General features: G+C 54.1%; 1 protein-coding gene across 3 annotated transcripts; it reads left to right on the top strand.

Moving 5' to 3' along the window:
• The first annotated feature begins 5736 nt into the window (after positions 1–5736).
• Positions 5737–18498, top strand: MEIS3 (Meis homeobox 3). Of its 3 annotated transcripts, none has more exons than XR_005214409.1 (13): positions 5737–6032; positions 7902–8077; positions 8228–8387; positions 8476–8526; positions 9547–9597; positions 9773–9922; positions 13175–13286; positions 13474–13622; positions 14471–14547; positions 14778–14836; positions 14918–15027; positions 15384–15453; positions 18059–18498. XR_005214409.1 is itself a non-coding variant. In XM_037820343.1 (13 exons), exons 1-12 carry the CDS (start codon positions 6021–6023, stop codon positions 15431–15433), a joined length of 1080 nt encoding a protein of 359 aa, XP_037676271.1. In that variant the 5' UTR covers positions 5748–6020; the 3' UTR covers positions 15434–15453; positions 18059–18498. The 3 variants fall into 3 exon arrangements, 2 of the variants coding, with proteins under 2 accessions (XP_037676271.1, XP_037676270.1); XM_037820343.1 differs by having other exon boundaries at positions 5748–6032; positions 9824–9922; positions 14944–15027; XM_037820342.1 differs by having other exon boundaries at positions 5750–6032; positions 14944–15027.
• Positions 18499–25931: the final 7433 nt, after the last annotated feature.

The following is a 25931-nucleotide window of genomic DNA, read 5'->3' on the forward strand; positions in this document are numbered from 1 at the left end:
CTTCTGTGTCTCACCGGTCACAGCATTTTGGGGTTCGGAGGGGATCTAAAACCCTCTGCCCTCTCTTCCCAGCTCCTGCCGGTCTGACAGGGAAAGGAGGGAAAACGTTAAAGGGTGTGGGCAAGGGGGTCTCATCCCCACTGGGGACCTCTCGGGGACCGTGCAGGACCCGCTTCAGAGTTGCCGTCCCAGGGGTGAGGAAGTTGGGGTGTTATCCACTAAGTCCGTCTGTTGGTGGATGAGGGCTGCTTTGGGGCTTAGCTCCCCGGCACATCCTGCTTTGCTGAGAGGATGTTCAGGCAGAGGTGTTGGCCTTAGAAAGCAGCTGTTGGGCCATAAGGGATCTGAGTGGGCCATTGACGGCCTCAGCTGTGGTTACCTCCCAGAATGGGGGGCTCACTACCTCCCTCTTCCGGCCAAGTACCCCTCTCTCCTGGCTCAGTACCCCCGGCTCCCTTCTCAGCACCTCCTCGGACACAGCTTCTAGGCCCTAGAGGGAATGGGGAAGGGTCTGATCCTGGCAACTCCTTCACCTCCTGCCCACCCCTGAGGATTGAAGGCAGACTGTAGGGAGGACTTCCAGGCACCTGAGGCTGGGAGAGAGAAGGGATAGGTTTCCCAGGGCTGAGAGGGGGTCCCCAGTGCTTCCCAAGGCACTGACCCTCTGTCTCCTCCTCCCCACACTGTCCGCCTCCCTGTCCCCCTGTCCTCACACTGCAGTTCTCTCCCCATGAGGTGGAGGGAAGGAGATGTCAGGGATGATGGATTGAAAGGGGCAGTTGGGGTCAGCAGAGGAGGGACCTCGGGGCTGGAGGCAAATAGGCACAAAAACGAGGGACAGAGTGGGGAGGGGGAGAGAGAGAGGGGAGGGGGAGGCAGAAGGCCACAGAATAGAATGGGGGGGACAACAGAGACAGAAAGACAGAAAGAGACAGAGAAGTGGATAGAGAGAAAGGAAACCCAGAGATTTAAAAACCCAACACTGATGGAGATGGAAGAGAGAGAGGGACAGAGCTGGTGGCAGAGAAACCCAGAGCTTTCAACGAATCCTCCAACACACAACATCCGAGAAAGGCGGTCACCTAGAGAGGCAGCGAGAGAACGCCCGAGATAAAAAAGGGACAGGCGGAAGGGGAGTAAGGTGGGTGGGGGAACAGAGAGACAGATGGAGAGAGAAAGAGAGGCAGAGACACAGAGAGAGAGAGACAGTGAGAGATGGCGAAGGAGCAGAGGAGAGCGGGGAAGCTGCCGGGAGAGAGGAGACAGGTGGTGGGAGAAAAACTGGCAGAGGAAAGGGATTCAGAGGAAAAGGAGGGAAAGGGCCCGGGAGCCGGGGCCGGAGAGAGGGAGAGAAGGAGCCGGGGAGGAGGAAGGCCCCGGGCGGGAGATGTCACCCCTGCCCCTCCCCCGCTGGCCCTCGGAGCCTGGGAGGTGGGGGGGAGCAGGCGGCCAATGAGCCGCCCCGTCGCGGGTGATGGATGGCCGGGGGCTGGGGGGGAGCCCACCAAGATAAACGTTTCCTTCTCCTGGAGCCAGGCCAGGGCGGGGGAGGAATTGGGGAGGAGACACAAGAGAGGGAAAGAGTGGTGGATGCAGAGGACCCCAGAGAAAGAAAGAGATGGGGGCGGGTAATGGCAGAGAGACACATGAGACAGACACACACCCTGAGACAGACACAGAGACACCCAGAGCCTCGCTTTTAGGGTCCCTTCTTCCCTCCCCTCTTAGAGAGAGAGCCTTAGATCCAGGAGCGGGTGGGGGCCCGAGACTGGGCGAGAGGTGGTGAGACAAATGCAGAGATGTTGACAGAGAGGGGAAACTGAGGCAGAGAGCCCAAGGGACCATGAGAGGAGACAGGGGCCCTGGGTGGGTCCTCGCGCTCTCCCTCTGCCCCCCCTTTTCTGAGCTGCCCCTGGGGGTCTCTGGGGTCGACGCTGCCTTGGGGCCCAGCCCAGGGCTCCACCACGCAGGGGGAGGCTGAGGGGAGGGGGCGGCCCTGAGAGGTCGGTGGTCAGGATGGGAAACCTGGGTTGGGGGACCTGGGGGGTCCCCCAGATCTACTGATAGAGGCCTGGGGGGCTTTCTGTCTATAAAACGGGCGGTGGAGCTGGAGGGTTGAGACCCCTGGCAGTGCTGGCCCCTCCATGCGCACAGTCTCATGTACACACAGATGCGGCCAGGTGCACACCCGGAGAGAAACTCAGACATATGCACACTCAGCAAAGATGCTTCCAGAGAGGAGCGCAGGGCCCCGCACACACGCACTGGCGCACCCACAGCTGCGCCCCGCAGCACAGGCCAGCGCAGGGCACCCCCCACCCAGGACGCAGGCCCAGCCCACCTGCCCCAGGAGCGGAGGGTCCAGGGAGCTTTAAGAGGGACAGCTTGGGAGAGGAGGCCCCGACTTCAGAGCGACAGGGGCAGACAGGACAGGGGTGTGTGAGAGAGACAGACAGACAGGGCCAGACAGACAGACACACAGAGCCAGACAGACAGACAGGGCCAGACAGACAGGGTCAGACAGACAGACACACAGGGCCAGACAGACGGTCAGACAGACAGGGTCAGACAGACAGACACACAGGGCCAGACAGACGGTCAGACAGATAGATAGGGCTAGACAGACGGGTGTGTGCAAGACAGACAGACAGGGCAGGAGGCAGAGACTCCAGAGTTACTTTTTCCATTGCTCTGAGCTCAGGAAGGACCCCCCAGCCCCCCAAACAAGGAGGAGGGGCTCAGGCTCTTGGGGATAAATCTTTTTAATTAAAGAAAGGAATGAGATGTTGGAAAGGGAAAAATAGGAGTGCCTGGGAGAGAAACGGATGGGGGGCAAGGGAACGGAGGTTGCAGGGGAGGGGGGAAGCTGGCTCTCTCTGACTCTGCCCCCACCTCTACCATCTTTTCTGCCTCTCTCTCTCTCTCACTCTCTCTCCCTCACCCCCTCTCTCTCTTTCTCTGTCTCTCTCTCTCCATCTTTTTTTTCTTTTCTTCTCTATTCTCTGACTCTCTCATACACACTCTTCCTGCCATTTTCTCTCTCACGCACCACACACCTGTCCTCTGCCTGTCTCTCCCTCTCTCTTCTCTCTCCCTCTCTCCTCTCTGCCTCTTTCTTTCTTCCCCTCTCTTTAGCCCCCTCCCCCCATCTATTTCTGCCCCCCTCCCTCTCCTTGTTCTCCCCATGGCTCTCCGCCACTTTCTGTTTTTCTTTCTCTGAGCTACATCCCCTTCACCAGAGTCCCCCATCCCTACCCCAGTTAAGGCACAGTCCCCCCAGGACCCCCATCCCTCTGCCCACTCCCCCCCCCCCGCCCCTCCACCAAGTGGAACTGTCAGATAAGGCTGCAGCCTGTGTTTCCGGACGGGGAGCCTCGGCACACTCCCCCAAGAGGCAAAGTGAGGCTGGGAGCTCCCACCCCAGGGTCCCCCACCCTGAAGCTCGGCTGAGGGCAGGGGACAGACAGAAAAGCTTTGCATCTTTAATTAAAAAGTGATTTAAATTAATTTTCTGCTCCAAAACATCTATCTGGGGAGAGGGGAGGTGGCAGTGATTAAGTGATTAAAGCCTCTCCAGACACCCACCCCACCCCAGCCTCCCTTAAAGGGCCAGTGTCTCCCGAAGGAACAGCCAGCTGCACGTGAGATCTCAGGAAACACTCACCCTGAGTGATCCCCAGCATGGGGGCCCCGACTCAGCCCAGATGCCCTAATAGATCCTTAGAGAGCCCAGCAGGGGTGGGCACACTCCGTCCAACTCCCTGTCTCTGTCTCTGTCTCCCCACCCCTGAGCCTGTCCCTTCTCTCGGGGTCCCCGTCTCATTGGCGCGGTCCCTCTGGAACAATGGTTTGTAACTTTTTCTGGGGTCAAGCGGCCCTTTGTTAGGACAGGATGAAAACGATGGCCCATCTCCCTGGGGAAGTGCACAGAAGCGCCAAGTCCATAATGGGGCCATGCAATTTTAGGAGGTTTACAGGTTCCTAACATCCAGTTGTCCACCCCCTCAGGAGCTGAAGGACACCAGGGCATGAAGACCCCTGATGTGGAAAAAGCGAGCCCTGGTGCCTCCCCTGCACCCTCCTCCCCATCCCCCGCTGGTCTCTTCTCCAGCTGGAACACACCCCACATGTTCTGCCTCAGGGCCTTTGCACCTGCTCTTCCCCCTGCCTGGAACACTCTTCCCCCAGATCCCCATGTGGCTCACTCCCTCTCCTCCTGCATGTCTCTGCTCAGATGTCACTCCTCTGAGCGCTTGTCCTGAGCGGTCTGCTTTGTCTCCCGGGCACTTGCCACCTCCATGCATTATTTTTACCTACACATTTCTTTATTTGCTTCACTATTTCCTCTCTCTCTCACTCCCCCCCCGCCCCATGCAGGCAGTAAGTTCTCTGGTTCCCTGCTGTATCACTGGAACACAGTCTGGTACATAGTAGGTGCTCAATAAATTTTTGTGGCCATGAATCTTTTTCTTTATCTCACTTAGCTCCTCAGTTTCAACACTTGTCTGGGTCCCAGGCCCCTCCAGGAGCTGGATAAAGGCTGTGGACCTTCTCCCCACGTACACAAAACCAGGCACATAACTCCACCCTCAATTTTGGAGACCCCATAGACTCCCTGAGAGCAGGCGGGGGAGGGGGGGCTTCAGGCTAAGAACCTTTTAAAAGGAAGGTCAAAGTGGGCAGAGGGACAGAGAGATACACACAGACAGACACACACACACACATCCACACTGCTCGTCATATTCAGAGATGCAAACAGCACACACAGTCGCTCCTGCTAACAGAGATGGCCGCAACCCAGGGGCATCAGTGTCCTCATTTCCCCGGGGTGGGGGTGGGGGACCAGAGCAAGAAGATAAACTAAAATGTGGGTTCCCGCCTGCTTCTTCCTGGCTCCTCAGATTCTGTCTCACAGTTGGGGGGGTGCTGATAAGAAGGCCTGTGGGGGGCGGGGGGAGACCCCAACCAAAGGAGGAGGGTGGGGAGAGGGGAGAGAAGGGGAGACAGAGTGAAGGAGAAAAAGAGAGAGAGAGAGACAGGGAGAGTGAGTGACAGTGACAGAGAGAGACAAAGAGAAAGGCACGTCCAGAGAGAGAGTGTTGAAGACACGGAAAGAGCAAGAACCGGGGAGGAAGGGAGGGTGGAAAGAGAGAAGGAAAACGGGAGAGTCAGGGACCTGTGGCGGCCGAGGGAGGGAGAGGCAGAGAAGACCCGGAGCGGGGGCGGGGGGGGGAGCGAGACGGGGAGGGGGAGGGAGGAGGAGGAGGAGGAGGGGGAGGAGGAGGAGGGGGAGGGAGGAGGAGGAGGGGGAGGGAGGAGGAGGAGGAGGAGGGGGAGGGGGGACCCAGGGACACAAGACTCCGGTTCAGATACAAAAGCGGCCGGGAGGGCGCCGCGAGCCCCCAGGGGAGGCGGGGGCGGGGCGGGTGGGGAGGGGGCTCCGGCGCTCCCGCCCCCTCCCCGCGGCCCCGGCCGCCGGCGGACAGCGGGTTAAGCATCTCTGATGTGGAACTTCCGGATGTGACCACAGAGAGAGGGAGAGACCCGGAGCAGCGGGAGCGGGGAGAGGCCGGGCCGCCCGCATCCCTCCGGCTCCCCCGACGCCGGGACCCCGCACCCGGCCTGGGGAGCCCCCGCACCCGCGCCCCCCCCAGGCTCAGCCCCCCGCCGGCCCGGCCGGGCCCCTCCCCTCGCCTCCTCTGTCCCCCCGGCTCTCCGTCTGTCTGTCTCCGGCTGGTTCGATTCTCCCAGGATACCCGGGGAGGGACGGGGGGCCCCGGAGGGGGGTGTGTGGCCTCGGGCGACCCTCCTCCGCCCCCGCACCCCTTCCCTCGCTGGGATGAGCCCCTCGCTGTGACCCCCGCGGGGGCAGGGCGCTGGGGGTCCATGCTCGCAGCCCGCCCGCCGCCCGGCGCCTGCCACTGACGGCGGGGTGGGGTGGGGGGTCGGGCCCCCCAGCCCCCTGCCCACCCCCCGGCCAGGCTCCGGAAGCACCCGGGAGCTGCCGCCGGCGTCGGCTCATGGCCCGGAGGGTAGGTCTGAGGCCGGAGACCCTGGGGACCCCGCCCGTCTCGGCAACCCCCCATCCCTCATCTCCCTGGCCCCCCTCAGCCCATTTGCACTCCCCACCTCCTCACGCTCCGTCCCTGTCTCTGCCCCTCCGTCCCCCCTCCCTGTCCCTTGCTCTGTCCCGCTCTCCGTCCCTCCATCTCTCCCTCTCTGTCTGCTGCCCCACCTCAGACCCTTTATCCCTACCCCCCATCCCGCTGTCCCCTTCCTTTTCTGCCCTCTCCCATCCTACCCCCTCCCCATCAACTTTTGTCCCAAGTTCCCCTCCAGGTTGGGGGTGGGCTCGGGGCTGGGGGAGTGGGGGGTTGGGGTGCCACCGGGCTGGGCCAAAGCCTCCTCTCACGGTCTCGGGATGGGAGAGCGAGGAGACAGGAGCGGGGCGGGAGAGGGGAGCACGGACGTCACAGGAGGTGAGGACCCCGGCTCCCGGGCGAGCGAGCGCAGGGCTGGGCAGATGCCTCAGCTGCGGGCTCGGAGAAGTTAGGCGGAGAGGAGTGGAGGAGGGAAAGACAGACACTGGCTCACAGGCCGAGCCCAGGGTGAGGTGCGGGGTGGGCGAGGCGGGGCTGGGGGCCCACCGTCCTGCGTCTGCCTCTGAGCCTCGGTTTCCTCACCCCCCAGGAAAGGATTTGCCCCAGGCGAGTAGAGGTGGGTCTCGCCCGGGGCTTGTTTCTCTTCGGGGCGACCATGTGCACCCTGTGTTTCTGGGGGTCACTCGCTCATTCAACAAGTGCTTCTCGAACGGGTGCCAGGAACTGTGCTCAAGGTCTCATTCGTTCGTTCATAGGCCAAAGTTCTCATTCCATCCTTCATTCTTTCTGATGCCAAATGTCTCATTCATTCATTCATTCATTCATTCATGTACTAAATGTCATGTTCTCTCATGTGCTGTTTCCTTCATGTGTTAATCCCTGTGCCAAATGTTTCATTCATTCATTCCTTGCTGAATGGCAGGTGGTGCTCTAAGCCTGCATGTTGCTGGGGTGGTGGTGGGGGGGGAGTGTACACCAAAGTGTGTGGGAGGGTGGGAGTCACTGACGTGCGTGTGTGTGCATGGTGTGTGTGTGTGCTGATGTGCCTGGTGGATTCACATGGTGTGCGGAAGCAAGTGAAGTTAAGACACACTTTGACGTGCATATTTGACCAACTAAAAGCAATTGAAAGGGGGGAGACCATGTGTGCCTACGTGTGTGTACAAAGCAAGCGCTGGGTCCACGGAAGGTGTCCGCCGCGAAATCTCACTACTTCTCTTCCCCCTTTTTCTTTCTCTCCTGGATCTCTCTGTCCCCATCTCTCCTTCTGTCTCCTCTGTGTTACATTGCTTCTCTCTTCCATATCTTCTCTCTCTCTCTTCTACCCTGTTCTTTTGCATCTCTGTCTAGCTCCTCTCTCTCTCCCTCCCTCTCTCTCTGTCTCCTCCCTTCTGTCTCTCTCTTTACATCTCTCTCCCTGCCTCTCTTCTCCCACATCTCTCCCCCCTTCCTCCCCTCCTCGCCCCCGCTGCACCCACAGCCTGACTCCCCACCCTGAGACTCAGTTTCCACACCTCGGTCAGTCTCTCTCCTCTGGGTCTTTCCGGCCACTCATCGGGCATCTCTCACGGGGCATTTTTTACAGTCCAGGGACACAAGTGGAGGACGGGCCCTCACAGCCACCCAGATGACTCCCTGGGGTGTTGTGGGTGCCAGCTGGGTGGGGGGGGGCATGGGCCGGGACAACAGGGGCCCGGCCTCCCGGTCCCAGGGTAGGGAGGTTCCTTAGCGGGATGCCTGGGTCTGGGGTGGGGGTTGCTGACCCCTGCCCGGGGCTCTCTCCCTTTCGCCTCCCCCCAGTGCGAGGAGCTGTCCCATTACCCGGCGGACGGCGCTGCAGCCCTGGCTGGCTTCTCCGAGGCCCTGCCCTTGGCACCCAGAGCCCCGGGGCCCTACGGCCCCCACCGGCACCCCCAGCCCGCACCCCAGGGCCTGGACAGCGACGGCCTGAAGAGGGAGAAGGATGAGATCTACGGGTGAGGGGGACAGGGCAGGGGTCTCCCCGGGGTCTCCGGCTGCTGGCCTCTGGCTTTTCTTGACTCTGTCTCTGTCCGTCTGTCTGGTCTGTACTTCTCTCTGGGTCTCTTGCACCCCCTCCATTAACCCTCTCCTTTCCTACCCCCCAGACACCCCCTGTTTCCCCTGCTGGCCCTGGTCTTTGAGAAATGTGAGTTAGCCACGTGCTCACCCCGGGACGGGGCCGGGACCAGGCCGGGCAGCCCCCCGGGCGGTGACGTCTGCTCTTCCGATTCCTTCACCGAGGACATCGCTGCCTTCGCCAAGCAGGTGAGCGCGCACCCCCCACCCGGAAGAGCCAGGGCGGAGGGCAGACGGGGCTGGATGTGCCCTCCCTGGCCTCTCTCTTCTCTCCCAGGTCCGCTCCGAGAGGCCCCTCTTCTCCTCCAACCCCGAGCTGGACAACCTGGTGAGACCCGCGCCCTCCCCAGCACCCCCTCCTCTGCGGGGGGGGGGCCCTGTCCCACCCTCCATAGCCCTGGGGTTAGTTGGGGGAGGAGATCACCTGGTCCACGTTCTCACACTCTAGGAAGGGATCATTACTGCCCATTTGCAATGCAAGCTAGCCTAGAGTGTGAGAACGTGGACCCCATGACCCGAGTTTGAAGCCCAGCTCTGCCGCTTGCTAGCTCCGTGAACCAGGGAAGTAGCTCCACCTCCCTGTGCCTCAGTTTCCTCGTCTGCAAAGTGGACCTAATAGTCATTCCTTTCTTGCAGGGCTATTATGAGGTTGAACGAGTTAATGCAAGTGAAGTGTTCTAGATGAGGGCCTGGTGCCGAGTCGGGGCTCAGGACGGACTAGCTGTTCTGTCATCAGGGGAGCAGAGCCTACAAAAGACAGTGCAGGGCGAGCTGCAGTGTTGTGGGGCTGGGGAGCCAGACAACAGCTTGGCAGGACGCCGCTGCTGCCCCCCACGAGCCCTGAGGCTGGAGGGCCCCCGGGAAGGTGTGGGGTTACCTGAGCCTGGGAGGAAACATGGATGCTACTGGGGTGGGGGGTTGGTAGAGAGAGAAAGAGGCAAGACAGAAAGACAGAGAGCAAGGTGGGGTGGGAGAAATACTCTGGCTTCTCCCTTCCTCTTGCCGTCCCAGCTCCAGTGAGGCTTCCTGTTGGTCAGATCCACTGGCAAAGGGCTCTGGGAAATGTAGTTTGCAGGGGCAGGGTGGGAAATGGAGCAGAGGGGAGAAGGCAAGTGATGGGGTTTATTTGTCATGGGCTGTCTCTCGTACCCCCCTGCCCTTTGGCTTCTCCCTCACAATCGAACACCCTCCCTTTCCTTCGTGCCGAGTCTCCATCTCTGATCTCTGCCCTGTCCTCCGTCCCTGTTGCTCCATCTTCATCTCGCTCACTGCTCTCTCTCTCTCTCTTTATCGCACGCTCTCTCTTTCTGTTTCTCTGTCCCTCCCTCCCCTCCCTCTACCTTTTCAGATGATACAGGCCATTCAAGTGCTCCGGTTCCACCTGCTGGAGCTGGAGAAGGTAAGTGCGTCTCATTTCCCCGCCCGCCCTGCTCTGCCCCTCCCCTCCCCTCCCGCCCCCTCCACCCCCCTTCGGGCTCCCTCCCACTGGAGTGGAGCCGAGTGCCACCCCCACCCCTGCCCTCCCCGGCCCTGGCCCCCGGGTGGCCCCCCCCAGTACCCCGGTGCCCCCCCAGGTCCACGACCTGTGCGACAACTTCTGTCACCGCTACATCACCTGCCTCAAGGGAAAGATGCCCATCGACCTGGTCATTGAGGACCGCGATGGCAGCTGCAGGGAGGACCTCGAGGACTTCCCGGCATCCTGCCCCAGCCTCCCCGACCAGGTGGGCCCCGGGTGGGACACGGGGCCTCGCCCTGCACCCGAGGCCAGACTCAGACACCGCCGCAGCGGGACACGACCTGACCTCAGGGCCCGTCCACGCACAGAGCCACCCTCCACCCGGGCCACAGCAACACAGACACAGATAGAGCTGGGCTACAGCTCACACGCACACGCACACACACACACACACACACACACACCAACAGCTGCAGGCCTCACCCGTGGACTCAGCTACTTCCATGCAGCCCCAGAGAGCTGCACAGGTTCACACACAGCCACACTGACTCAGCCCAGTATTGGTCCTTCCCAGACACACAAACACACACACTCATTTCCCAACCACATGACAGCCACCCAGCTGCAGATCCAGCCACACAGACTTGGCTGCAACTACAGAGTCCCACATCCAGCCAGAAGGTACTGGCACAGTGACACAGACTTGGTTACAGGCGTCTTCTAACACAGGACTGTAGCAGCACCACATACATAGAAAAACACACATACGCACCCAGATCATACGGCCAGCTGCACGCATGAATGCTTACACACTCACACTTTCTTCCAGCATAGGATGTCCACACGCATGAAGATAGAGCCGCGTGGCTCCCAGCTGTGGCCATGCAAATTTAGCTATGGGAGTGCTGGGACCCAGCTCAGCTCCAGCATGTGCACACACACACGGCCCCTGTCCACATAACAGGCACACACTTGCAGACCCAGCAGGGTTAACCCGGGCACACATATCCCAGCCACCCAGCTGCAGATCCTGCCCCCTTAGACCCGGTTACATCCACTCAGCCAGCCACAGGTAGAGACAGGACACAGGCTCCTGCCCAGTCACACTCCGAGACAGGCGGACAGCAGCACACACTCACATCCCAGCAGTGCGTGAGTCCCAGACACAGCTGCACGCACTCGGTGACAGCCCCACAGATCGGACACAGACGCACAGACTTAGATCCGACTGCACAGACCCAGCTGTAGCCCCGAGGACTCAGTTACAGTTGCACTTCCCTACAGTCCAACTACAGCACGTGGTCTGCAGCCGCTCAATGGCTCCACGGCCCCAGATTCGGCCATGCAGACTTGGAAGCAGACTCCCAGGCTGGGGAATACACACACACAAAATCAGACCCGGCTAAGCGGCAAGATAGAGTGACACAGTCTCAGAACCTGGTCAAACCATGGTTTCCTGGGCTCAGGGCACCCACACGGCAAACACATGACAGCCATTGCACATCCTGACCTACCAGAGCTACACACAGGGAGAGTGGCAAGGATGTGGGAAAATGTCACAAAATACCCACATTCTCAGCAATGATATGGCATCTTGTCAGATACGGCCAGGCTGAAACTACAGCTGCAGCACAGCCACGCAGTCACATGACACTCTCGCACGGCACACCCTCTCGGCTGCAGGACTGTGGACGTGGACACCAAGTCATATTCCAACAACTGCCAGCAAGTACACGACACCCTCACCCAGTCAGGTGTAGATGCACAGTCACCCCACAACAGCAGGCTCAGTCACACCGGCAAAGCAGCCACAGGGATCTCTCTACCCAACAATCCGCCATGTGCACGTGCTCAGAGAGAGCCCTGGGCCCATGGCAACCTGTGACAGCTTGCTTGGAGGCACAGCCGTCCTCAGGTATGTTCACAAGCCTCGGATGCACTCCCACGACAATTGCCCAAGAGCCAAACCCACTCATCTCTGGTCACTGTGTCATATACCCACATACACGGGAATTGTTCTAACCACACCTATGGCCCCTGCAAACCGGACAACAAAGCCCTCACACTCTAGCAATAAAGCAGCCTTGCAATCATCAGTGCCAATGCAGCCACGTGCAATTGCAGATATTGACACAACCACACCGAAATACAGCTGCATGTTTCACGTACACCCGCGTAAGGACCATCCCATAGCCACAGCTTCTCCGGGACAACTGTGTCTTCTCAGGGGCCTCAGGCAGCCCCGCCGAGGCCTGGGCGCACGCCCTCTCAGCTGGGCCATGGTTAGCTGTGTACTACGCAGCAATCTCACGGCAGCTTCAGGAACACACTCGCACACACTCGCCTAGAGTGTGCATTTGGATCTGGCGCCCTAAGAGCTCCAGGCCATGTCCCAAGTCTTTGGTCCAAAGTAACTCTGCAGTTACACGCAATGCATCACAAATGCACTCAAAAGCACAATTACACACAGACTCCCAGTGCCTGGAGGAAACACCGCTGAGGCGGGGTGTCTCCAGCTGGCGCTTAGCAGGTATCTGTCAGTGGCAGCCCTGGGAGATTGGAGGGGGGACTGTTTACAAAACTGTGGGTGGGGCTTAGGAGAATCCACAGGGGCAGGGGCGGGACCCTGAGGTTCAGCCAAGGTGGAGCCAGGGGCTGTTCCCCTGGCTAGTTCTGGAGGGGGAGGAGAAGGGGTGGGTAGCAGATCCTGAGAAGGGGACTGGATGGAGAGGCTGCTTGACAGCAGCTGAAGCCTTCATAGGACGCAGACGATCTGCAGCAACCTGACAGAGGCCACCTCGGAACAAATCCCTCAACCTCCCCGCCTGTCCCGATCGAACCTTAAGCCAAACGATGAAGCAGCCAAGTCAAGCAGCATTGTCAAGTTCCCTGAACTGTGTCTGGGTCTTCTGACTAAAGAAAATACAACCCCAGAATCCCTTATCTGCAATTCTGAGCACCACAAACTTCTGAAAACTGGAAGTTTATTTCTCCCCATAAGTTTAAAGCAAACTCAGTTGGCAGCAAAACCGGTGAACTAATGTAAGGCTGTTTATAGCCTTTATTAATTCCACTTAGTTCAATGTTCATCAGTTTTGCTGCCGAAATGTTCATAGATTTGATAACGATCCTGCTGGGGGTGTTATGAAATACAGGTGTATGCCTCAATTTACTGTCTAAAATGTGAAAATTTTGGAATTCTGGAGGACACCTGGCCCCAAGATTTCAGGGGAAGTTCTGTGGACCCACAGGGGCTCATCCTCATCGAACAACTGCGGTGTGCCTCTACGTAAATCAACTCATTGAATCCTTCCCGCTCTCTGTAAGAGGGAGACTGTTCTTGTCCTTTATTTTGCAGTTGGGGAAACCAAATCACAGAGTGGTGAAGTGACTTGCCCAAGGTCACACAGCCAGGCACACACAGCAGGGATGGGCTCACACATTGGAGTCCCGAGTCCAGACCCCATCACCTTAACCACGGGGCTGTGGGCACTGACTCCCACCTCTTGTCTTCCAGAATAATTCATGGATTAGAGACCACGAGGACAGCACTTCCATATATTTGGGGACCCCAGGTCCATCCAGTGGGGGCCTGGCCTCCCAGAGTGGGGACAACTCCAGCGACCAAGGTGAGAGGCTCAAGAGTCACAGGGGCACTGTGGGAGTTAGTCTGAAGATGGAAGTTAGACTTCAAGTAGGACATCCAGAGGGGCAAAGATGGCTTGGGTGTGGGGCAGAGTCTTGGGTGGCAGTTCTGGGTTGCTCTGGCCCCCCACCCCACACTGTCCACACACCCAGCCTGCCTGTCCCCTTCAGGAGATGGGCTGGACACCAGTGTGGCCTCTCCCAGTTCTGGGGGGGAGGACGAGGAGTTGGACCAGGAGCGGCGGCGGAACAAGAAGAGGGGCATCTTCCCCAAGGTGGCCACCAACATCATGAGGGCCTGGCTGTTCCAGCACCTCTCGGTGAGAGCCCTGCGGCCCCGGGCTGTGGGGTGAGCACGGGGGAGCTGGAAAGCGATGGCCACATGGGTACCGAGTCCCCAAGAGAGATCCAGCAATGGGAGGCTGGGGCGGAGGGGAAATTCCAAGGGAGAACGGGGACCCATAAGAGCAGATATCACTGAGAGCTTCCGTGGGTCAGGTGTGGCCAAGGGTGTTGAACCCACCAGCCCCCCACAACGTGTGGGGCAGGGGCTACCAGCATCTCCACTTTGCATATGAGAAGACTGAGGCCCAGAGAGGTCAGGGGGCTTGCCCAAGGTCACACAGCCAGAGTGGATTCAAACACAGGCAGTGTGGTCTTAACCGCTGCCCCACCCTGCCCCATGGAAAGAGACTGAAAAATAGAGACAGTGAAATCCAAGGAAAGAGTCAGAGAGAAGCAGGGGGGCGGGTGGGTGGCTGGGAAAGGGCACAGAATCAGAACAAGACAGAGGCACAGAAACAGAGAGAAAGCCAAACAAACACGGGGAGAGATTGTCTGAGAGAGCGAGCCAGAGGAAGAAAGAACCAGAGACCCTGACGGAAGACCCTGACGGAAGACCCAGAGAGGGCCAGAGCGTTGCCCCCTCCCCTGGGCCGCGGAGCCCTGCCCAGCCTGGCCAATAGGCCTCCAATTGCTGCAAGAGGTGGGGGCTGAATTGCGAAATTGCCAGAAGCTGGGCGCTGCTGGGCCTCCCTTGGGCCCCGGGGAGGCCAGGGAAGCGCCGGCAGGCTGCTGTCCCAGTGCCTGCCCCAGCTGGGTTTGCGTCCCTGGGGGACCAGGTGGTAGGCGGGCAGGCAGGCGGGGTGACCTTTGCTGGTGGCCGCAGCACCCGTACCCCTCGGAAGAGCAGAAGAAGCAGTTGGCTCAGGACACGGGGCTCACCATCCTGCAAGTCAACAACTGGTGAGCGGTGGGCAGGGCTGGGTGGGTCCCCGGGCCGGGAGGCGCAGGAGGCCGGGCGCTGTCCGCGGTGCTGACGGAGGCGCGGCGCCCCTCGCAGCCTCCTCCCCTCGCGCCTTCTCGGCCTCCCCTGCCTCCGTCCTCCTGTCCTGGCTCTGTCTGTCTCTGTGTTTCATCTCTGACTCTTTTCCACTCTCTCGACACCTCCCTCCATTCCCATGACCCCCTCCCAGGTTCATTAACGCCCGGAGACGCATCGTGCAGCCGATGATTGATCAATCCAACCGCACAGGTGCGGGGAGCAGGTGGGAGGGGGGGTGCCTGGGGCTCCTGGGGAGTGTCAAAGCCAGAACCCGGGCATGCTGGGGCTCAGCCTGTACCCCTCCACCCCCTTCACAGGGCAAGGTGCAGCCTTCAGCCCAGAGGGCCAGCCCTTGGGGGGCTATACAGAGACTCAGTCGCATATGGCTGCCAGGCCGCCAGGTAAGGCCCCGCCCCCTCGGATAAGCCACGCCCCAGCCCTCCTCTAGATGAAGAAGCCTTCTGAGATGGGATTAAGTTCATAAATAATACAGTACCTCATTTGCATTACAGGTGAGCGGAAGCTGCAAATGCAATTCCCTGGTCTCCTTTCCCTTAGTACAGTAGAGTAGTTCACAGCTCCCAGGTCCCGCCCACCACACTCAAAAGCTCCACCCTTCCTTAAAGGACCAGCACCCCCTTAAAAGAGGACTCAGTCTATTATGAGAACCACGAGGTGAAGGAAGGGATGGGAGGGACTTGAAGACATATAGAATGTCTGGTTCAGAACCACTACACCCTCCTCTTTTGTCTTCCAGGATCGATGGGGATGAGTTTGAACTTAGAAGGAGACTGGCATTATCTATAGAGGCTGGATTCAGGAGAAGTGTGAGTGTCCAACATCTGCAGGACATTGGCTTGGGGGTTACAGCAGCTCTCAAACCTTCCTAAGGCCTCCAGATTCCAATAGTGGGCCCCCCTTTGGGAACACAGAGCAGGGTCAGCCTGGGTCCCTGAACAGAGGGTTCTCCAAGGCTTTATTCATTCATCCACCCATCACCACTCTTCCATCTTTCCATTCATCCATCCTTCCATCTATCCACTTATCCACTCATCCATCAATCACTCACATACTCACCACTCATCATGCATACATCTACCCCCCCACCCACCTCCACACCAATCCACCCACCCACCCATCCACCCACTTACCCATGCATTCACTCACCCACCTACTCATCCATCCATCTATCCTCCAAACATGTTCCATTCCAGGCCATGCCCTTGAGAAGTTTCTATCCTTGTGGGGAAGTGGAAATTAGTGGCAATCCAGTGCAACAGTTGAAACAATAAAGCACAGTTCACCCAGAGGAGGGAGGCATCAGCTCTCTGGGGCATCAGGGAAGACTTCCTAGAGAAAGTGACCTCTAAGTAGGGGCATTGAAGGATGAATAGGAGTCCACTAGGTAGAAGAAGGGGATAGGGTGGTGGGGTGCATTCTTTTAATCTCACAGGTTTTGAGATTTTCCTCTGGTCTGGTACTGTGGCAGCACTTCAAAGCATCTCATTTAGTCATCCCAAAAACCCTAAGAGGGAGAAACTATTATTCTTTTCATTTTATGGATGAGAAAACTGAGGCTCAGAAAGAATAGGTTGTATAGGTTCACACAGCTCAGATAGGCAGAGCAAAGAGCATGTGCAAAAGCCCAGGGTTGAGAGGCAGCCTGGAGTTTCTAAAACACAGCTTGGACTTGACACTTCCCTGATTATAACTCTGTAGCTCCCCAGTGCCTTTTGGACAAAGACCAAACTCCTTAGTTTAGCAGCTATTCATTAATCCATTCTACACATGTTCTCTGAGCATCTCAGTGCCTAGCCCTGTGTTGGGGACACAATAGTGACCACTACCATCTTAGCCTTGCCCTCATGGAGTCACAGTCCAGTGGGGAGGGGGTCAGACCAATGGGGGGACAGACCCAGACAGTGATGACCCAGAGCAGCTATGGCTGGGACAGGGGATCCTGGGGATGAGGGCACCTAGAGGGAGCATCTGACCCAGTGAGGGCTCAAGAAGGGCTGCCCAGAGGAGGGGGCATCTGATCTAGAATAAAGGCTTCAGGGAGGGCTGCCTGGAAGAGGGGACTTTGGAGCTGAGACCAAGAGGATGGGAGGAGTAAGGCAGGAGAGGAGTGTCCAGCAGCGGAAACAGCATATGCAAAGGCCCAGAGCACTTAGAAATCACATGACCCTGAAACACCCCTCCTTACACACACACACACACACACACACACACACACACACACACACACACACACGGGAGGGAGGGAGGATGGGCTGGGCTGAGACAGAACAGGTTGGGGTGGCTGAGTAATGAATGTGGGGCCAGCAGAAAGGCCTGGGAGACAGGAGACTAGACCTGGGGCAAGGCTTAGGGATGGAGGGAGGGGCAGGGGCCTGAGCCCGGGAAGGAGGAGGAGGGGCGCATGGCTGGTCCAGGATTGACAGGTAAATGGGGGGGGCGGGGCTCAGCTCTGTGACCTGCCTGGGCTCAGCCACTTCCCCACTTCCCCTGGTGGGCTCTTTTCTCACCCCCATCTCTCTCTTCCTTTTTCTGCCTCTCCTCTCCTCTTCCTTCTGTTTTGGTCTCTCTCTTTATGCCTCATTTTTTCTCTATTTCCAAATTTTCATCTCTGATTCTCTCCCTTGATACCTTTTCCTCTATCCCTCTCTTTCTGTCTTTCTCTCTTTCTTTGTCTTGATTGTCATCTTGTCTCTTTCTTCATCTGTGGTCTGTCTCTCTCCCTCCCCCATTAAATTTTTTTTTGGTATGGTGATGTATATATAACATAAAGCTTGCCATTGTAAGCATTTTTTAAATGTGCAATTCAGTGGCATTACTTGCATTCACGATGTGCCACCATCACCACTATCCATTACCAAAACTTTTCCATCACCCCAAACAGAAACCCTTTACCCAATAACTGCCCACTCTCTCCTCCCCCCAGCCCCTGGGAACCTCTAATCTACTTTCTGTCTCTATGAATTTGCTTATTGCAGATGTTTCATATAAGTGGAATCATAGAATATTTTTCCTTTTAGATCAGCTTCTTTCATTTGGCATAATGTTTTCAAGGTTGACCATGTGATCATGTGCATCAGAACTTCATTCCTTTTTATGACTAAACAGTATTCCATCGGAAGGAGAGATTACATTTTGTTTATCCATTCATCTGTCGACAGACACCTGGGCCCCCCGCCATTTCTTTCTGATTCTTGGTCTCCCTCTTTCTCTTACTGTACGTCCTTCCATCTCTGTCTTTGTCCGTCTCTCTTCCTCTCTCTCTTTCTCTTCTCTGTGGCTCTCGACCATCTCTGCTCCACTCTCTCTCCCTGCCTCCTCCCTCATTCTGTCTGGGTCTCTCTCACTTTGGGGCTGTAGTGGGGCCAGACCCCTCCTCACTTCCTGACTTGCCCTCTCCTCCCTTCTCCACAGACTTCAGCCTCCGAACGGTGACCACCAGGTTCACACCTGGTTCCAGTCTCCACCTGGCCACTGGCTTAAGGAGCCCACCTCAGAAGGCCCCCCCCCTCAACGCCTACCTCCCTGGGGCCCGCTGAGACATGGGGGGCCTGAGTGCCCCTTCGAGGGTCTCTCAAAGGACCCAAAGCCTCCCGGCCCCAAGCCTCATTTCTGCGCTCACCTCTGCTCAGAACCAAACCAAGATCCCAGGCCTGGGTCTTTGGAAGATGGTGGCTGGAGGCCCCCCCAACCTCCAGGACAGAGAAGGGATTGGGGGTGAGCTGGGACCGTCAGGGAAGGCGGGTCACCTGGATCCGACATTTGGGGGAGGTTCCCTTCATCCTCTCACCCCTTCCCCCCTTCTCGCTCTCCCTACCTCCCTTCTATACTGTCTTCTACTTTTTTTTTTAATGATAAAGTCTTAAAAACAAAAGGCCACCAATTTGAGTTCTTGTGTCTCTTCTAAGATTTCAAGTGCTCATCAATTTGAAGCTTATGAATCACTAATTATAGGAACAATTGATACTGTTTATCCTGCTCTCCCCTCAGGTGCTCTGTGTGTATCAGTTAGCTATTGCTGTGTGACAAATCATCCCAAAACTGTGTGGCTCAAACAGCAACTGTTTTTTAGCTCAATACTCAGTAGGCTGGTGTTTTATATGAGGCTTAGCTGGGCGGTTCCTGTAGGCTCAGCTGGACTCTTGTGTCATGCTCACCTGCAGGTCACCAAGGGGCTCTGCCTCAACCAGAAGTTTCTCTTGGTTTGTTCATATGGCAGCTTGTTTGGCTTCTGAGAGACAGCAGAGGGGCCCAGGGTCTGGGATCTGGACTCAGAACCAGCATTTTGTCTTTTCCGCTGCCTCATGTTGGCAACAGCAGCTTCAAGGCCGGCCCAGACTCAGTGGAGGACAAACAGATGTCACCCCTAAGAGGGGGGAGCTGCAGAGCCACCCTGTGAGAGATGTAGGGATGGGGACGGGTGAAGAGTTGTGGCCATTTGGGTATCAACTGACCACACCGTGGCTCCCAGCCACTTTCTCCATCTCTCACATGGGCGACAAACACCGAGAGGCAGTTGAGAGTGGGGCTTATGGTCCCGGGTTCAAATCTGCTCCTGGAACCTCGGAGACTCGGTTTCCACATCTGGGAGATGGGGATAGTGGTAACACCCACCTCGTAGGTTTGCTGTGCTGGTTCGTTGAGAGGTAGGTGCTGAGAGCAGCCCCTGGCACACGGAAAGCTCTCAGCCAAGGGCAGCGTGAGTATTTGTGACTAGAGGCCCTGGGGTTTTGATCAGGTGGCCCTGGCTGGTCTTGCACTGGGGACATCAGTAAACAACACAGACAAAGCCCCCTGCCCTCGGGGAGCTGGCGTTCTGGGGGGAGACTGAAAGTGGACCCCATGAATGACTGCCATTTAGTCTGTTGGAAGGTGACAACTGTCATAAAAAGTAGAGCAGGTAAGTAGGACAGATGGGAGCACAGGCTGCCACTTCCGCAAATTTATTTAACTCTTTATGGGGGGCTTGTTGCGTTCCAGGCCCCGCCCAGGGGCTTCAGACCTACTAACCTGTTAAATCCTCAGAACAGCCCCAGGGGGAGGGTCCAGTCACTGTTCCCATTTTCCAGATGAGGAAACAGGCCTAGAACATGGAAACCCTCACCCGAGGTCACACAGCCGGAACGCATGGAGACACGTTTGAACTCAGCAGCCGGGCTTTGGAGCCTGTGTGCGACCACCCTGCTTGCGGCCTCTTGTTTTCAACATACTTGTAAGATTCTGTGGTTTTTAGGGGCCTAAAAATGAACTATTTTCTAGGTTAGGCATTGTTTTTGTGACTGTGATTAGTATTTATTTCTCCCCAAACTCCCCAGGACTGAAGCAGGACGGATGAGGTATAGACTGCAGGAAGGACTTCCACACCCACACACACCCCACCCCTTGAAGGCAGGTGGGGGGAATGGGAGGGTGTGGCCTGGACCCAGGCCTGCGCTCACTTCAGGGGGAGGCTGCAGGAATGAGCAGTCCCTCCAGTCAGAGAGGAAAGATCTCAGTGGCCGGTGCAGGGGGGAAACTGGGGTACCAGAGAGACTGGGGGGGGCAGCCCCCTCTCCCACCCCCTCCTTCCTCCCTGGACTGGAAATGCCGCTCACTTAATCCTCTAATTAAACCAATCGGACGTGCCACCCGAGAGAAGGAAACAGGGCTGAAGGTTAATGGTAACTAAAAATATCTCCAATGCGGGGTGTGTGTGGGGGGGGCATCAATGAGCGGGAGGGGCCCTGGGTCCCGGAGGCGCCCCAGGAGGGTGGGGCTGGGTGGGCAGGACAGGGGTGGCCTCTGGGGCGCCTGGGGGTGTCTGTGCCTGGTTGCGCTGGCTGTGAGCTTTGAATGTTGGGGTCATGGGTGATTGTGGGGTTGGGGCCCGTGTAACAGGCGTCCCCACGAGCACTGAGGGAGTGACTCTGTTACTGAATGTGGCCTCTGTGTCTGTCTGTCTGGGGGATGACTGTCAGTGGCTATGACAGATTTTTTTTCTTTCCTTTTTTTTTTTTTTTTAATTGTGATAACATATACATAGCAAAAAATTTGCCATTTTAACTGTTTTCAAGTGTGCAATTTAGCGGCATTGATCGCATTTACAATGTTGGGCAACCATGGCCTCCATCCATTACCAGGGCTGCTTCATCCCCCAAACAGAAACTCCGTCCCCATTAAGTGCTGACCCCCCTCGCCGCCCCCCGACTGGTCACTCCAGTCCACTTCCTCTGGATGGGCTTTTCCCATCTGTTTCATACAAGTGGAATCCTGCACTCTCTGTCCTTTGGTGTCTGGCTCATCCCACTCACATCATGTTCCCAAGATTCACCCGCAACTGTAGCGTTCATCAGCGCTTCCTTCCTTTTTACGGCTGAATAATATCCTGTAGCCACGGAAGGGGTTTGAGCAGAGAAGGGACCGAGCTGGGTTTGGGCTTTCACCTGAGTCCTGGGCCAGGCCGGGCGGGGGCTGCGGGGAGTTACAGAGGGGACGGATCCAAGAACACTTGTTCTAGTTTGCTAGTGCCGCGGAATACAAAACACCAGAGATGGATTGGCTTTTGTAAAAAGGGGGTTTATTTGGCTACACAGTTACAGTCTTAAGGCCATAAAGTGTCCAAGGTAACACATCAGTAATCAGGTACCTTCACTGGAGGATGGCCAATGGCGTCCGGAAAACCTCTGTTAGCTGGGAAGGCACGTGGCTGGCGTCTGCTCCAAAGTTCTGGTTTCAAAATGGCTTTCTCCCAGGACGTTCCTCTCTAGCAAGCTTGCTCCTCTTCAAAATGTCACTCACAGCTGCACTCCGTCCAGTCTCTTTGAGTCAGCATGTTTTATATGGCTCCACTGATCAAGGCCCACCCTGAATGGGTGGGGTCACACCTCCATGGGAGTATCCCACCAGAGTCACCACCCACAGCCGGGTGGGGCACATTCCAAGCAAATCTAACCAGCACCAAAATGTCTGTCCCACAAGATCACAAAGATAATGGCATTTGGGGGACACAATACATTCAAACTGGCACAACACTTCAGGAAGGCGCCGAGGGGAAGGATATTGGGAAATGAGGCGGGACTTTTGAGAGAGGTCAGAATGAATATTTATAACTTTCTAAGGAGAGTCGATGCACTGACCTCACCAGCTTCCTGGCGTGAGGTTAGATGATGGCAACACAACTTGCTTCCCCGGCAGACATCGTTACTTTGGCACTGGGGCTGGAGAAGAGCTTGAGGTTAGCCCCGGGGGAAAAGGAGGAAGTCAGCAGCTGTTGAATATTGCTGAGAGGTTGGCTGAGATGAGGACAGAGGAGGAACCGTTGGATTTGACAAGGCCACCAGTGACCTTGACCAAGAGGTCATGAGGCTTGACCAGAGCAGTTTGAGTGGTGCGGCGGGGGAAAAAGCCTGGCTGGAGAGGGGTGAGGAGAAGAGGAAGGGAGGATGTGAGTTCTCTATGTGCACCCAAGGACAGAGGTACAAGATCACTCCCTTCTGTCAAGGCCAAAAGATAAGTCAGGGTGAACAGGGGTCAGTTGAATTAGAATGCAATCGTGGGCCACGAAAAACTGAGGGAGATTGCATTAGAAAAAGAAAAAGAAGAAAAAAGAAGAAAAGAAAGAAAGAAGGAAGGAAGGGAGAGAGGGAGGAAGGGAAGGAGGAAAACAGGGCTTAGGGACTGACTGGATATGGCCAAGGAGGGAGAGGAAAAGCCCAGGTCTACATTTGGGGTCTCTCATTTGAGAAAGGGCCCCATTCTGCTCTGACGCCTCAGAGTTGGCTGACTGATGAGCAAACCTTGGTTACATTTCTTATTGCATTAGTGGTGAGAGTAGCTGACGTTTACTGAGCACCTACTGTGTGCCAAGCATCATTCTAAACACGTGGACTAATGCAGCCAACTCTCACGACAACTTTGAGATGGGAACTGTTGTTATCCCCATTTTACAGGGGAGGAAAGAGACATTTAAAACAAGGTGGAGAATGTTCTCCCAGACTATTTCTCAAGCCTCAAGGCTGTCTGTGGTTCAGCAGGGATCTACACCCGGAGTCAGCAAAGGATGGCTGGTGGGCTGTTTTTTTAAATAAGGTTTTATTGGATCTCAGCCACGCCCATGTGTTTACGTACTGTCTTTGGACGCTTTTTTGTGACAATGGCAGAACTGAGTCATTGCGACAGAGACCCTGTGGCCTGTTGAGCCTAAAATAGTTACTATCTGGCCCTTTAATAAAAGGTTGTCAAACCCTAAACTATTTTTCAACTTTCCTGTACATTCAATTCACCTGGGGATCTTGTTAACCTGCAGCTTCTAATACTGGGGGGGCCTTAGATTCTGCAAATCTAACAAGTTCCCAAGTGGTCACTTCTGCTTGTCTGAGGACAACTCTGTGAGGGTGAGCAAGAATTCTGATTATTTTCTGCATTAAAAAGGTCCCCCCTTAGTCCCACAAGTAATAAGTGAACACATCCTCACTGCAAATAATTCAGATAATTCAGAGGAATACTAAAAATAGGTGAACTGCATAACCTGCTGACAACCACTGATAAATAGAAACCTTGAAAGCTGCTAGAGAAGAAAAACCTGCTGCACAGAAAAAAGCAAAGATCTGAACAGCTGCAGTCTTCCAACAGGAACACGCGGGCCGCAGATAATGAAATGGCATCTTTAAAATGCTTAAGGAGAAAGTCAACCTAAAATGTGTACATCCTTCCAAAAATATTCCTCAAAATTTAAAGTGGAAGGTGATAATGCACATAAGGAGGTTACAGGACCTGACAGGCATTAAGTGATCAATAAATGCTTGTCACTACTACTCCCCCAATAATGATAATTCTAAAAATTTAATGTGAAATAAAGACTTTTTTAGAAAAACCAAAGGTCAAAGGACTTATCACCAGCAGTCATGTACTAGAAGAAATGTTAAAGGAAGTGCTTCAAGTTAAGGAAAAGGACAGCCAGATGGAAACTCAGATCTACACAAAGGAATGAAGCACAGCAAAAAGATAAATATCTGGGTAATTGTAAAAGACTTCTTAATCTCATGTTTAAAATTTTAAAAAGATAATTAACTCTTTCAAGCAAAAATAAGAGGAATGTGTTGTGAGGACTGCAACATGTAGAAGTAAAATTTCTGACAATAACAGCACAAAGGATGGGGGAGTGCACATGGAAGTACTGTTCCGTAAGATTCTTCTATTAATATTGAGTAATACAATGTCATTTGAATGTAGGCTGTGATAAGTTAAAATGCATATTGTAAACCCTAGAGCCATCAATAAAAAATTAAAGCAAAGAGATATAGGTAATAAGTTAAAAGATAAGGTAAAACGGAATACTGAAAATACTCAATCCAAAAGAAGGCGGAAAAAGAAGGGAAAAAAGAACAAAGAACCACAGGGACAATAAAATAAAACAAATAGTAAGGTAGTAGACTTAAACCCAACCATGCCAATAATAACATTAAATGCAAATTGCCTAAATATTCCAAATAAAAGGCAGAGATTGTGAATTTAGATAAGAAAAACACGACCCAACTGTATACTGTTTTTAAGATAAACAATATAAATATAAAGGAACAGGTAGGTAAGAGGAAAAGGATGGAAAGAGATATACTGTACAAACACTAATCATATAAAAGCTGTGGTGGCTAGGTTTATGACAGACAAAATAGATTTAAGAACAAAGAATATTACCAAGAATAAAGAAAAATATTACTTAATGATAAAGAGCTCAGTTCATCAAGAGGGTATAATCTTAAATGCAGATGCTCCCAATAACAGAATTTCAAAATACATGAAGAAATAAGGACAGAATGGAATGGAGAAAGAAAATAAATCTGGAATTAGAGTAGAACACTTCAACTGTCCTCTTAGTAATTAATAAAACAAGTAAGACAGAATAACACCATCAACCACTCTAAACTAATTCTGACCTTTAGAGCCCTCCACCAAAAAACATCAAAGTACACAACTTTTCAAATGAACATGGAGCATTCACTATATAGACAATAACCTGGGCCACAAAACAAGACTCAAGACATTTAAAAGAAGTGAAATCATACAGAGTATGTTCTTGGACCACAATGGAAATTAACACCAAAGAGAAATCCGGAAATAGGTCAAAAAGAAATTAGAATATATTTCAAACTGAATGCAAATGAAAATACAAGGAATTAAAATCTGTGACTGCAGCTAAAGCAGTGTTTGGAAGAAACATTTACAGCTTTAAATGCTTATATTAGGAAAAATAAAGTTTTAAAATCAAAGCTCTAAGCTTTCACCTTAGGAAGCTATAAAAGAAGAAGAGCAAATTAAAACAAAGTAAATAAATAAAAAAAAAGAAAGACAAATTACTAATAACAGGGATGAGAAGGGCTCTGTCACTACAGATTGTGCAGTCAATATAACATAACAAGGGAATATCAACAACAACTATCTGTTGGTAAATGCAACAACTTAGATGAAATAGACAAATTCCTAGGAAGACACAAAGACGGCACAAGAAGAAATAGAAATTTTAAATTAAAATTTAGAAATTTTAATGTTAAATTTTATCTGTTAAAGAAACTGAATTGGTAATTTAAAACTTGCCCACTAAGATAACCCCAGGCCCAGATGGCTTCACTGTTTAAATTCCACCAAACATGTAAGCCAGAAATAGTACAAGGTTGCATAAATTCTTTTAGAAAACAGAGAAGGAACACATTCCAACTCATTTAATGAGGAGTGTTTCCTCAAAGCTAAAATTAGACAAAAACATCGCAAGAAAGTAAAAGTGCTCGCCAATCCTAATGAACATTAAATGCAACATTACTTTACAAAATATCAGCAAATGGGATCCAGTGAAATATTAAAAGGATAATACATCATGACCAAGTGGAGTTCATCCCTGAAACGCAAAGTTGGTTTCACAATCAAAAATCAATTTAATTTACCCCATTAACAAACTAAAAATGGAAAACATAAATATGATTATCTCAATAGATCCAGAAAAAAACATTTGACAAAGTTCAACACTTATTTATGATACAAACTCTCATCAAACTAGGAATAGCAATGTCCATGGATGCTTCATAAAGGGCATCTATGGAAAATCTACAATTAACACTTATTGGTAAAGGAATGAATGTTCTCCGCATAAGATCAGGAACAAAGCAAGGATGTCCACTTTCACCACTTCAGTTCAACATTGTACTGAATGTCTTAGCCAGTGAAATCAGGAAAGAAAAATAAATAATAGGCAAATAGGTTGGAAAGGAAGAAGTAAAACTGTCTTTATCTATAAGTAACATGATTGCATACACGGCAA

The sequence above is a fragment of the Choloepus didactylus genome, chromosome 27 (genome assembly GCF_015220235.1).
Source record: "Choloepus didactylus isolate mChoDid1 chromosome 27, mChoDid1.pri, whole genome shotgun sequence".
In the NCBI taxonomy this organism is placed as follows: Eukaryota; Metazoa; Chordata; class Mammalia; order Pilosa; family Megalonychidae; genus Choloepus; species Choloepus didactylus.